General features: G+C 45.2%; 1 protein-coding gene across 2 annotated transcripts in view; it reads right to left on the bottom strand.

Annotated features, from left to right (window-relative positions):
* Window positions 1-14,816, bottom strand: part of gria1a (glutamate receptor, ionotropic, AMPA 1a) — a 252,731-nt gene that overhangs the window by 116,709 nt on the left and 121,206 nt on the right. For both annotated transcript variants that reach the window (XM_055888385.1, XM_055888384.1), the window contains exon 4: window positions 14,095-14,279. In XM_055888385.1, coding sequence (XP_055744360.1) covers window positions 14,095-14,279 — 185 coding nt within the window. The remainder of the gene's footprint in view (window positions 1-14,094; window positions 14,280-14,816) is intronic.

Here is a 14,816-nt window from a genome sequence, read left to right on the forward strand (position 1 = left end):
CTGCAATATGGAGAAGCCAAAAGAGAGACTCTGCCCAAAACTTTAACATCAAAAGGTTGGACATGGAAACATAATTTATTGTTTGGTGATATCATTAAAGACGTTATAATGGAAACATTGTAACTTTAAGAGCTTTCACAATGTATTTGTCAGAGTTACATCTAAATGTTCTAAAACTTATATGATTAAATATTAAACTGTTTGTGAGAAGATAAAATGTGATTTTAGCCTTCTAAATGAGATAATTGCTTTTCATGTAAAGTTTTACCCAGTGAGTAACCATGCCCACGTGAGCACAGACATTATGCCAAAAGGTTGGAACACCCCTTTTTCCAGAGTGCTTATAAAAGGACTCCTAACGAAATTTACATTAGACCAGTATACGGACGGTAAGCCGGACGTCACAAATGGTTTAAAACTACACGTTGAAATGGTTGCGATTTAAATACAGACCAAAACATGTCGGGTTGCTACCGGTTTGGAAAGTGGTCTTAGCTGTACCCTGAATAATCAACCACTAGACCAGAAAACGTGGAGCGGTGGCTACATGTGGAAATGGTTAAACAGCGTGAAGGTGAAGACAAGACATTCACAGTCTACAGCTGTAATGTAAAGTAGTCTAGAACTTTGACCAAAGACAGGAGGGAGATCCCATCAAATGACCATTGGAACGTCTGAAGGATCCAGTCTAACAGATCCAAACAACCAGAGAACTTAAACAACCAGAGAGTTTTTGTCGAATTACTCCCCATAGACGGACCGGGCGATTTCAACAGAGAGACAACAAAGACATACAAGCGTAAATATGTGTTGCATTTCTAAATCCGAATGAGCGGTTGTTAGGGTGCTAAATATCGATATTTATGATGAGCGTGTTATTTAACTGTATGTATGATAGTTCTTTCCCCACCCCTTTCACTGTGTAACAAGCCGTCATATCAGGTTAGTCCACTAGAGACTTTTCATTGCATTAGGAAAGGTAAAGGGGGATACCTAGTCAGTTGTACAACTGAACACCCTTAACTGAAATGTGTCTCCTGCATTTAACCCAACCATTATGTTAATAATCAATGTATCATCTATCCTGTGTGTGTGTTTATGTAATTCTGTGTGATTATTTACTAAGCCAATTTGTGCATCGCTGGGTCATCATGTAGACTAGGGTTCGGGCAGATTTAACGGATTGTGAGACATTCAGAATGAGACTGATATGAGGTAATAATAATTAATAGATGATTAATATGATAATGATATATTCTGATATTCTTGAGTTCGGGAAATGGTAACTCATTAACTTCTTTGGGACAGGGGGGCAGTATTGAGTAGCTTGGATAAAAAGGTGCCCAGAGTAAACTGCCTGCTACTCTGTCCTAAAAGCTAGAATATGCATATAATTAGTAGATTTGGATGGAAAACACTCTGAAGGTTCTAAAACTGTTTGAATGATTTCTGTGAGTATAAAAGAACTCATATGGCAGGCAAAAACCTGAGAAAAAATCCAACCAGGAACTGGGAAATCAGTGGAAATGGGGTCATGTTGCACTTCCTAAGGCTTCCACTAAATGTCAACAGTCTTTAGGAGGTTGTTTGATGCTTCTACTATAAAGGAGAGGGGAATGAGAGGGGATTGAGTCAGAGGTCTGGCAGAGTGCCACGAGCTGGCCAATCTTCAACATACATGGACACACATGCTTTGTTTAATGCAAGTGGCAGGTCATTGGTTAAATAGAAAAGAGTAGAGGGCCTAGAGAGCTGCCCTGCAGTACACCACACTTGACATGTTTGAAATTAGAGAAGCTTCCATTAAAGAAAAAACTTTGAGTTCTATTAGACAGATAGCTTTGAATCCACGTTATGGCAGAGGTTGAAAAGCCATAGCACATAAGTTTTTCAACAACAGGTTATGATCAATAATATCAAAGGCTGCACTGAAATCTAACAGTACTGCTCCCACTGTAACGGCTTCCGTCGGTAGAAGGAGAGGAGGACCAAAGCGCAGCGTGGTATGTATCCATATTTATTAGAATACTTCTTCAAGACGAACAAAACAATAAACAGACGAAAACCAACAAAGCTACAGTCCTGAACTAGAGAACATGGAAAACATGAACGCACGAACAGGAACAATCACCCACAAACAAACAGTGAAAACAGGATACCTTAATATGGTTCCCAATCAGAGAACACGTAAAACACCTGCCTCTGATTGAGAACCATATCAGGCCAAATGACAACCTAAACATAGAAACACATAACATAGACTACACCCACCCAGCTCACGTCCTGACCAACTAAACAAAGACTAAACAAAGGAAATAAGGTCAGGAACGTGACACCCACAATCTTCTTATTATCGATTTCTTTCAACCAATCATCAGTCATTTGTGTCAGTGCAGTACATGTTGAGGGCCCTTCTCTTCTTGAGGGCCCTCCAGGCCTGAGGACAAAGACTTTCCTCCGATAGGAGTGGCTATAGAGTCAGCTACCATCCTCAGTAGCTTCCATCTAACTTGTCAATGCCAGGAGGTGTGTCATGATCGATAACAATAATTGTTCCACCTCTCCCACACTAACTTTACAAAACTCAAACCTGCAATGCTTTTTTTCATTATTTGTTTTATTATGCATGAATACAATCGTTCACTGTTTGTTGTTGGCATTTCCTGCCTAAGTATTCTCACTTTGCCAATGAAATAATCATTAAAATAATTGGCAACATCAAATGGTTTTCTGATGAATAAGCCATCTGATTCAATGAAAGATGGAGTTGAATTTGTCTTTCTGCCCATCATTTTATTTAAAGTACTCCAAAGTTTTTTTTCCATCATTCTTTATATCATTGATCTTGGCTTTATAATAAAGTTTCTTATTATTTTTGTTGAGTTTAGTCACATAATTTCTCAATTTGCATTATGTAAGCCAGTCAGTTGTGTAGCCAGACTTATTAGCCACTCCTTTTGCCCCATCTTTTTCAACCATACAGTTTTTCAATTCCTCATCAATCCATGGAGCCTTAACAGTTCTAACAGTCAGTTTCTTAACAGGTGTTTATCAATAATTAGAAGAAGCAATTTCATAAATTCATCAAGTGCAGCGTCTGGATGCTCCTCATTAATCACATGAGACCAACACATATCTTTAACATCATCCACACAAGAGTCACAGCAAAATCTTTTGTATGATCTCTTATATACTATTTTAGGCCCAGCTGTTGGAACTTTGGCTTTCCTGGATAGAGCCACTATATTGTGATCACTGCATCCAACGGGTATGGATACAGCTTTAGAACTGAGTTATACAGTATTAGTACAAATGTGATTGCACATGTGGATGATCTTGTCCCTGTAGTGTTTGTAAACACACTGGTAGGTTGATTAATAACCTGGACCAGATTACAGGCACTGGTTACAGTGATAAGCTTCCTCTTGAGCGGACAGCTTGATGAAAGCCAGTCAATATTCAGGTCCCCAAGAAAGTAGACCTCTCTGTTGACAACACATACACTATCAAGCATTTCATACATATTATTTAGATACTGACTGTTAGCACTTGGCCTATAGCAACACCCCAAAAGAAAAGGCTTTAGATGTGCCAAGTGAACCTGCAACCACAACACTTCAATAACACTTGACATAAGATCTTCTCTAAGCATAACAGGGATATGACTATGAATATATACAGCAACACCTCCCCCATAAGCGTTTATGTCTCTTCTATAGATTTCATATCCTTGTACTGCAACTGATGTATCATCAAATTAATTATCTAAGTGAGTCTCATGGATAATATATGAATGATAATATATGAATGTTATCTGATGTTAGCAAGTTATTGGTTTCATGAACCTTATTTCTAAGGCTACATATATTAATATATTTATATGCGCTAATTTCAGCCCTTTCCTGTGTAGCTTAACAGAGATAGACATAATACTGAAAAGAGCAAATAAAGCAAGATAAAATAAATCTACATTCAGCAGTCCATTAATCAATTGGTGTGTGTGTGTGTGTGTGTGTGTGTGTGTGCTGCGGGGTTGAAGCTACGAGCCTATAGGCTTGGCTCTCTCATCCCTTCTAGGCTTCTGGGTGGGAGGGTGGACAATGAGCCTGTCATAGCGGATGTAAGCAATGTCCCCACGCACTTTGGCAGCTTTCATGGCTGGGATCACTTCTTTCCTCTTCTGGCGCACAGCTTCAGGATAGTCCTCGTTGAGGAAGATATACGTTTCTATTAAGTTCTTGGCTCTTTCCAGAACAGCTACTTTGTCCTTGAACCTCAGGAACTTGACCACTATCGGCCTGGGACTATCACCTGGGCCGGTGGTGGGTTTCCAAGTCCTGTGGGAGCGCTCCACCTCAAACTTCCTGTGGACCATCTTCAATTCCTCAGACTCCGTCCAGGTCTCATGTGGAGATTCTGCAATTCCGTCCACAACCATGTTGTTCCGTCTTGATTGTCCCTCGAGTCTGATTTATCTGTCATTGTTATCAGGGATTCACACACAGAACTGATGTCCTCTCTCAAAGACTTACAGATTGCTGTCATCTTGCCGTTCTCCTGTTTCAACTCATTGAGTTGCAAACTGTTCTTCTGGTCCTGGACCTCTCTGGTCAGGTCGTCCATTCTTTTATTAGTAGAATCCACAAGTATTTGGACAAAACACTTGAAGCAGTTGTAATAACTGCTTGTAGGTCTCTTTTTGTTCTTTTAAAATATCCTTCACATGTGATAGAGAGACACCACTGTCCTCAGCGTTACTCCCGCCGGCTTTGATCTTTGTCATGGTAGCTAGCAACGTATGTTAGGCTGTTACTCCTCACAGTTCCAGACAGGACAGGTCACGGGGAAAATTGAAAACAACAAACAGCAGGGACAGCCACAAACCCGGGACAATCCGCGGTTCTAGCCACAATGGCTAACCGTGTTGCGGGCTGCGTTCAAGAAAACCCCGCTAGCTTGATATGCAGCTAGCTAGCAGCTACGACGCCAAATAGCTACAAGAACTTAGGTAGCGGAGGAGAGTAGAGGGATTGGGGAGGAGAGTAGAGGGAGTGGGGAGGAAAGGAGAGGGACTGGGGAGGAGAGGAGATGGAGTGGGGAGGAGAGTAGAGGGAGTGGGGAGGAAAGGAGATGGAGTGGGGAGGAGAGTAGAGGGAGTGGGGAGGAAAGGAGAGGGACTGGGGAGGAGAGGAGATGGAGTGGGGAGGAGAGTAGAGGGAGTGGGGAGGAAAGGAGAGGAGATGGAGTGGGGAGGAGAGTAGAGGGAGTGGGGAGGAGAGGGCATGGGGAGGAAAGGAGAGGGACTGGGGAGGAGAGGAGATGGAGTGGGGAGGAGAGGAGAGGGAGTGGGGAGGAGAGGGCATGGGGAGGAAAGGAGAGGGACTGGGGAGGAGAGGAGAGGGAGTGGGGAGGAGAATAGAGGGAGTGGGGAGGAGAGGGCATGGGGAGGAAAGGAGAGGGACTGGGGAGGAGAGGAGATGGAGTGGGGAGGAGAGTAGAGGGAGTGGGGAGGAGAGGAGAGGGAGTGGGGAGGAGAGGAGAGGGAGTGGGGAGGAGAGGGCATGGGGAGGAAAGGAGAGGGACTGGGGAGGAGAGGAGATGGAGTGGGGAGGAGAGTAGAGGGACTGGGGAGGAGAGGAGAGGGAGTGGGGAGGAGAGTAGAGGGACTGGGGAGGAGAGGAGATGGAGAGGGGAGGAGAGTAGAGGGACTGGGGAGGAGAGGAGAGGGAGTGGGGAGGAGAGGAGATGGAGTGGGGAGGAGAGTAGAGGGAGTGGGGAGGAAAGGAGAGGGACTGGGGAGGAGAGGAGATGGAGTGGGGAGGAGAGTAGAGGGACTGGGGAGGAGAGGAGAGGGAGTGGGGAGGAGAGTAGAGGGACTGGGGAGGAGAGGAGAGGGAGTGGGGAGGAGAGATAGTGGGGAGGAGAGGAGAGAGTGGGGAGAAGAGGAGAGGGATTGTAGAGGAGTGGGAGTGGGGAGAAGAGGAGAGAGAGTGGGGAGGAGAGGAGAGATTGGGGAGAAGAGGAGAGGGATTGTAGAGTAGAGGGACTGGGGAGAAGAGGAGAGAGAGTGGGGAGGAGATGAGAGAGTGGGGAGAAGAGGAGAGGGATTGTAGAGTAGAGGGACTGGGGAGAAGAGGAGAGAGAGTGGGGAGGAGAGGAAAGGAAGTGGGGGGGAGAGGAGAGGGATTGTAGAGTAGAGGGACTGGGGAGAAGAGGAGAGAGAGTGGGGAGGAGAGGAAAGGAAGTGGGGGGGAGAGGAGAGGGTAAGCGATTTTAGGTGAGGCGCGGAGAAGAGAGGAGAATAGAAATTGTAATGTAGACGGGATGGTTCCGTGTGGCTCAGTTGGTTGTGGGTTTGCCAGGATGTGGGTTCGATTCCCACGGGGGACTGGTATAAAAATGTATGCAGTCACTACTATAAGTCGCTTTGGATAAGAGCATCTGCTAAATGACTAAAAAGGAAATCTATACAGCTATAGAGTTCTATGAATGAATCTATTTGTGAAGTTGTTAATTCAATAGGGACAGATCATCTGATAATTGTTTGATTCATAGATACAGTGGGGCAAAAAAGTATTTAGTCAGCCACCAATTGCGCAAGTTCTCCCACTTAAAAAGATGAGAGAGGCCTGTAATTTTCATCATAGGTACACTTCAACTATGACAGACAAAATGAGAAAAAAAATTCCAGAAAATCACATTGTAGGATTTTTAATTAATTTATTTTGCAAATTATGGTGGAAAATAAGTATTTGGTCACCGACAAACAAGCAAGATTTCTGGCTCTCACAGAAGAGGCTCTTCTGTCCTCCACTCGTTACCTGTATTAATGGCACCTATTTGAACTTGTTATCAGTATAAAAGACACCTATCCACAACCTCAAACAGTCACATTCCAAACTCCACTATGACCAAGACCAAAGAGCTGTCAAAGGACACCAGAAACAAAATTGTAGACCTGCACCAGGCTGGGAAGACTGAATCTGCAATAGGTAAGCAGCTTGGTTTGAAGAAATCAACTGTGGGAGCAATTATTAGGAAATGGAAGACATACAAGACCACTGATAATCTCCCTTGATCTGGGGCTCCACGCAAGATCTCACCCCGTGGGGTCAAAATGATCACAAGAACGGTGAGCAAAAATCCCAGAACCACACGGGGGGACCTAGTGAATGACCTGCAGAGAGCTGGGACCAAAGTAACAAAGCCTACCATCAGCAAGGGTATGGAAGATGAAACGTGGCTGGGTCTTTCAGCATGACAATGATCCCAAACACACCGCCCGGGCAACGAAGGAGTGGCTCCGTAAGAAGCATTTCAAGGTCCTGGAGTGGCCTAGCCAGTCTCCAGAACTCAACCCCATAGAAAATCTTTGGAGGGAGTTGAAAGTCTGTGTTGCCCAGCAACAGCCCCAAAACATCACTGCTCTAGAGGAGATCTGCATGGAGGAATGGGCCAAAATACCAGCAACAGTGTGTGAAAACCTTGTGAAGACTTACAGAAAACGTTTGACGTTTCTGGATTTTTTTCTAATTTTGTCTGTCATAGTTGAAGTGTACCTATGATGAAAATTACAGGCCTCTCTCATCTTTTTAAGTGGGAGAACTTGCACAATTGGTGGCTGACTACATACTTTTTTGCCCGACTATGTACTGCTCGGTGTATACGTTTGAGGCTACAGACAGATAGAGTGGGGGTTCTGTAACTGACAGATAGAGTGGGGGTTCTGTAACTGACAGATAGAGTGGGGGTTCTGTAACTGACAGAGTGGGGGTTATGTTACTGACATATAGAGTGGGGTTTCTGTAACTGACAGATAGAGTGAGGGTTCTGTAACTGACAGTTAGAGTGGGGGTTCTGAAACTGACATATAGAGTGGGGTTTCTGTAACTGACAGATAGAGTGGGATTTATGTAACTGACAGATAGAGTGGGGGTTCTGTAACTGACAGATAGAGTGGGGGTTCTGTAACTGACAGAGTGGGGGTTATGTTACTGACATATAGAGTGGGGTTTCTGTAACTGACAGATAGAGTGAGGGTTCTGTAACTGACAGTTAGAGTGGGGGTTCTGAAACTGACATATAGAGTGGGGTTTCTGTAACTGACAGATAGAGTGGGATTTATGTAACTGACAGATAGAGTGGGGGTTCTGTAACTGACAGATAGAGTGGGATTTATGTAACTGACAGATAGAGTGGGGGTTCTGTAACTGACAGATAGAGTGGGGGTTTCTGTAACTGACAGATAGAGTGGGGGTCCTGTAACTGACAGATAGAGTGGGGGTTCTGTAACTGACATATAGAGTGGGGTTTCTGTAACTGACATATAGAGTGGGGGTTCTCTAACTGACAGATAGAGTGGGGGTCCTGTAACTGACAGATAGAGTGGGGGTTCTGCCACTGACATATAGAGTGGGGGTTCTGTAACTGACATATAGAGTGGGGGTTCTGTAACTGACAGTTAGAGTGGGGGTTCTGAAACTGACATATAGAGTGGGGTTTATGTAACTGACATATAGAGTGGGATTTATGTAACTGACAGATAGAGTGGGATTTATGTAACTGACAGATAGAGTGGGGGTTCTGTAACTGACAGTTAGAGTGGGGGTTCTGAAACTGACATATAGAGTGGGGTTTATGTAACTGACAGATAGAGTGGGATTTATGTAACTGACAGATAGAGTGGGATTTATGTAACTGACAGATAGAGTGGGGGTTCTGTAACTGACAGTTAGAGTGGGGGTTCTGAAACTGACATATAGAGTGGGGTTTATGTAACTGACAGATAGAGTGGGATTTATGTAACTGACAGATAGAGTGGGGGTTCTGTAACTGACAGATAGAGTGGGGGTTCTGTAACTGACAGATAGAGTGGGGGTTCTGTAACTGACAGATTGAGTGGGGGTTCTGTAACTGACAGATAGAGTGGGGTTTTTGTAACTGACAGATAGAGTTCTGGTTCTGTAACTGACAGATAGAGTGGGGGTCCTGTAACTGACAGATAGAGTGGGGGTTCTGTAACTAACAGATAGAGTGGGGTTTCTGTAACTAACAGATAGAGTGGGGTTTCTGTAACTGATCATGGAATTTACATGTCCTCACACATTCCCAACATATAGTCTCCCACACGTTCATATCCTGCGTGTGTGTGTGTGTGTGTGTGTGTGTGTGTGTGTGTGTGTGTGTGTGTGTGTGTGTGTGTGTGTGCGTGTGTGTGTGTGTGTGTGTAGCAGGCTGGAAGGCATGGCAGACAGTTGCATTAGTTATTAAGGGTGACCCTAGCACAAGGCATGTCCTGCAGCGCAATGTAGCCTCCGGCGAGGAGATGCATGTGGCCTAGAGACGCTGATACCCAAGACTGGGGAAGATGATGGAGAGGCACGAGGCCTGGCGACGCTGATACCCAAGACTGGGGAAGATGATGGAGAGGCACGAGGCCTGGAGACACTGATACCCAAGACTGGGGAAGATGATGGAGAGGCACGAGGCCTGGTGACGCTGATACCCAAGACTGGGGAAGATGATGGAGAGGCACGAGGCCTAGAGACGCTGATACCCAAGACTGGGGGAAGATGATGGAGAGGCACGAGGCCTAGAGACACTGATACCCAAGACTGGGGGAAGATGATGGAGAGGCACGAGGCCTAGAGACACTGATACCCAAGACTGGGGGAAGATGATGGAGAGGCACGAGGCCTAGAGACACTGATACCCAAGACTGGGGGAAGATGATGGAGAGGCACGAGGCCTAGAGACACTGATACCCAAGACTGGGGAAGATGATGGAGAGGCACGAGGCCTAGAGACGCTGATACCCAAGACTCGGGGAAGATGATGGACAGGCACGAGGCCTAGAGACACTGATACCCAAGACTCGGGGAAGATGATGGAGAGGCATGAGGCCTGGAGACACTGATACCCAAGACACTAGGGAGCAACATCAGCACAAGAACTGTTTGTCGGGAGCTTCATGAAATGGGTTTCCGTGGCCGAGCGGCCGCACACAAGCCTAAGATCACCATGAGCAATGCTAAGTGTCGGCTGGAGTGGTGTAATGTTTGCTGCCATTGGACTCTGGAGCAGTGGAAACACGTTCTATGTAGTGATGAATCACGCTACACTATCTCGCAGTCTGACGGACGAATCTGGGTTTGGCGGATGCCAGGAGAACGCTACCTGCCCCAATGCATAGGGCCAACTGTAAAGTTTGTTGAAGAAGGAACAACGGTCTGGGGCTGTTTTTCATGGTTCGGGCTAGGCCCATTAGTTCCAGTAAAGGGAAATCTTAATGCTACAGCATACAATAACATTCAAGACGATTCTGTGCTTCCAACTTTGTGGCAACAGTTTGGGGAAGGCCCTTTTCTGTTTCAGCATGACAATGCCTCTGTGCACAAAGCGATGTCCATAAATAAATGGTTTGTCGAGATCGGTGTGGAAGAACTTGACTGACCTGCAAAGAGCCCTGACCTCAACCCCATCAAACACCTTTGGGATGAACTGAAACACCGACTGCGAGCCAGGCCTAATCGCCCAACATCAGTGCCCGACCTCACTAATGCTCGTGGATGAATGGAAGCAAGTCCCCGCAGCAATGTTCCACCATCTAGTGGAAAACCTTCCCAGAAGAGTGGAGGCTGTTATAGCAGCAAAGGGGGGGACCAACTCCATATTAAAGCCCATGATTTTGGAATGATATGTTCATGCTAACATTTGTGTGCCTGCATACGTGTATGTGTCTGTGTGTGCACGTGTGCGTCCCTGTGCATGTGTATAACAAACAGGCTGCTATAGAGGCAGAGAGCAGGGTGCAGACCTCTGTGATGGATCGAGTCTGTCTGAGCGGAGAACTGCTGTGGCTCAGCTGCTGTAAGCGGGTGAGAAGTGATGCAACTACCTTAAGTGTGGACACCAGGTCATCAATAACACTCACACACACCAGACACTGTCTTCACACAGCTAGAGCCAAGCGTTGGAGGAGAGAGAGGTCTCTGTTCTTTCTGTGTGTGTGTGTGTGTGTGTGTGTGTGTGTGTGTGTGTGTGTGTGTGTGTGTGTGTGTGTGTGTGTGTGTGTGTGTGTGTGTGTGTGTGTGTGTGTGGGAGGGGGAAGAACGCATAAGTATGGGGGAGTGAGTAGGGTAGTGGTGCGTGTGTGTTTGTATGTGTGCGTGCGTGCATGTATCATTAAGGGCATCCCTATGTGTGTGTGCGTGTGTGTGTGTGTGTGTGTGTGTGTGTGTGTGTGTGTGTGTGTGTGTGTGTGTGTGTGTGTGTGTGTGTGTGTGTGTGTGTGTGTGTGTGTGTGTGTGTGTGTGTGTGTGTGTGCATGTATCATTAAGGGCATCCCTATGTGTGTGTGTGTGTGTGTGTGTGCGTGCGTGCATGTATCATTAAGGGCATCCCTATGTGTGTGTGTGTGTGTGTGTGTGTGTGTGTGTGTGTGTGTGTGTGTGTGTGTGTGTGTGTGTGTGTGTGTGTGTGTGTGTGTGTGTGTGTGTGTGTGTGTGTGTGTGTGTGTGTGTGTGTGTCATTAATTGCTATGCCAGGATACACCCTTCCCAGGCAGCAGTAGCGTGGAGAGTAAGTATTTCTCTTCAGCTCCAAATGTCAACCTAACCGTATCTATATCTCCTGTCTGTAATACACTGAGACTAATACACTACACTGGACCCCCACTGCCTGGGAGTATCAGCTCTTCCACAGGTTGGCCTTTATTGTCAGGAATCATGCCCTGGAGGCAGCTCTACAAAGTAGTCACTCTCTGGCACAACCACAAAGTCATAAAGTCTGAAACCCTAACATAAACCTTACCTTAACCCTAACCTGAACCACACTTCTAACCCTAATGCCTAACCTTAACCTTAAATAACAACCAAAAAGGTCATTTTTGTTTTTACACATATTTATGATATAGCCCATTTTGACTTTACAGCTGGCCTATCAAGCGGAACATTCTTGACAATACACATCAACCTGCCTCTCTTACCTTCTCTTCTATCTCTTGTTATTACTCTCTGTCGTTCTCTCTCCCCTCTTTTGCTGGCTATGTGGTATTTATTTAAATTATGTCACACGTGCAACAGAGCAATGCTTTCTCAAATGTCTGGATGTAATTTAAGTCACAGAAAGCAAAATTACGATGGCACATATCAGGCCCACTTTTCTAATTCGCACAGCATTTTTATGTGAATCCAGTTCTGGCTGACCCAGATCTGTCAAAGTTCTGGCTTATGTATGACAGACGAATCATCGACCACTGCTTGCCATTTTTGCCATAACTGACCCAATACTAGCGATGGAGATAACTGGCTCAATCTCTCAGTCTCTCATTACCTTTTTGAGTATGAGGTGAGTCTCTCAGTCTCTTGTTACCTTTTTGAGTATGAGGTGAGTCTCTCAGTCTCTTGTTACCTTTTTGAGTATGAGGTGAGTCTCTCAGTCTCTTGTTACCTTTTTGAGTATGAGGTGAGTCTCTCAGTCTCTTGTTACCTTTTTGAGTATGAGGTGAGTCTCTCAGTCTCTTGTTACCTTTTTAAAGATGAGGTGAGTCTCTCAGTCTCTCGTTACCTTTTTAAAGATGAGGTGAGTCTCTCAGTCTCTTGTTACCTTTTTAAAGATGAGGTGAGTCTCTCAGTCTCTTGTTACCTTTTTAAAGATGAGGTGAGTCTCTCAGTCTCTCGTTACCTTTTTAAAGATGAGGTGAGTCTCTCAGTCTCTTGTTACCTTTTTAAAGATGAGGTGAGTCTCTCAGTCTCTCGTTACCTTTTTAAAGATGAGGTGAGTCTCTCAGTCTCTCGTTACCTTTTTAAAGATGAGGTGAGTCTCTCAGTCTCTTGTTACCTTTTTAAAGATGAGGTGAGTCTCTCAGTCTCTTGTTACCTTTTTAAAGATGAGGTGAGTCTCTCAGTCTCTCGTTACCTTTTTAAAGATGAGGTGAGTCTCTCAGTCTCTTGTTACCTTTTTAAAGATGAGGTGAGTCTCTCAGTCTCTCGTTACCTTGTTGAGGATGGAGGTGAGTCACTCAGCCTCTCATTACCTTTTAGAGGATGGAGGTGAGTCACTCAGCCTCTCATTACCTTTTTGAGGATGAGGTGAGTCTCTGTCTCTCGTTACCTTTTAGAGGATGGAGGTGAGTCTCTCAGTATCTCATTACCTTTTAGAGGATGGAGGTGAGTCTCTCAGTCTCTCGTTAACTTTTAGAGGATGGAGGTGAGTCTCTCAGTCTCTCGTTACCTTTTTGAGGATGGAGGTGAGTCTCTCAGTCTCTCGTTACCTTTTTGAGTATGAGGTGAGTCTCTCAGTCTCTCTTCATCTTTTGAGGATGGAGGTGAGTCTCTCAGTCTCTCGTTACCTTTTTGAGTATGAGGTGAGTCTCTCAGTCTCTCGTTACCTTTTTGAGGATGGAGGTGAGTCTCTCAGTCTCTCGTTACCTTTTTGAGTATGAGGTGAGTCTCTCAGTCTCTCGTTACCTTTTTGAAGATGGAGGTGAGTCACTCAGCCTCACATTACCTTTTTGAGGATGGAGGTGAGTCTCTCAGTCTCTCGTTACCTTTTTGAGGATGAGGTGAGTCTCTCAGTCTCTCATTACCTTTTTGAGGATGGAGGTGAGTCTCTCAGTCTCTCGTCATCTTTTTGAGTATGAGGTGAGTCTCTCAGTCTCTCGTTACCTTTTTGAGTATGAGGTGAGTCTCTCAGTCTCTCGTTACCTTTTTGAGTATGAGGTGAGTCTCTCAGTCTCTCTTCATCTTTTGAGGATGGAGGTGAGTCTCTCAGTCTCTCATTACCTTTTTGAGGATGAGGTGAGTCTCTCGTCATCTTTTTGAGGATGAGGTGAGTCTCTCAGTCTCTTGTTACCTTTTAGAGGATGGAGGTGAGTCTCTCAGTCTCTCGTTACCTTTTTGAGGATGGAGGTGAGTCTCTCAGTCTCTCGTTACCTTTTTGAGGATGGAGGTGAGTCACTCAGCCTCTCATTACCTTTTTGAGGATGGAGGTGAGTCTCTCAGTCTCTCGTTACCTTTTTGGGGATGGAGGTGAGTCTCTCAGTCTCTCGTTACCTTTTTAAGGATGGAGGTGAGTCTCTCAGTCTCTCGTTACCTTTTTGAGGATGGAGGTGAGTCTTTCGGTCTCACAGTCGATGATGATCTGTCCCTCCTTCCTCTTGTCCAAGTCTTGAAACACCTTGAGGAATGAGGCCTCCGTCATTGTCTCTACGTTGACAGACGTCACCAGCCAGCTCCTCTCAGCAGCCGTATCCAGGACCTTCTGCAGCACAGACAGGCCTACAAGTCAGGGGCAAAGGTCAGAGGTCAGGGGTTAGAGGTGAACTATGGCTGTGTTCCAAAAGGCATCATATTCCCAAAATGCCCTGGACAGGACTATCCATCAATAATACATCTGTCATGCTAACATACAGTAGGACTATCCATCAATAATACATCTGTCATGCTAACATACAGTAGGACTATCCATCAATAATACATCTGTCATGCTAACATACAGTAGGACTATCCATCAATAATACATCTGTCATGCTAACATACAGTAGGACTATCCATCAATAATACATCTGTCATGCTAACATACAGTAGGACTATCCATCAATAATACATCTGTCATGCTAACATACAGTAGGACTATCCATCATCCGACTTTGACAGCACAGCAATATAATATATGATTACCGTCTCCAGAGGGATAGTTCATTATGATGACTGGGATGCCATGTACAGGTATGATGTTACAGCACTCGTTGCTACTCTGAATAATCCCTCCACACACACACAAACACACACTCAGACACACAGACACACACACAC

The sequence above is a fragment of the Salvelinus fontinalis genome, chromosome 29 (assembly GCF_029448725.1).
Source record: "Salvelinus fontinalis isolate EN_2023a chromosome 29, ASM2944872v1, whole genome shotgun sequence".
NCBI lineage: Eukaryota > Metazoa > Chordata > Actinopteri > Salmoniformes > Salmonidae > Salvelinus > Salvelinus fontinalis.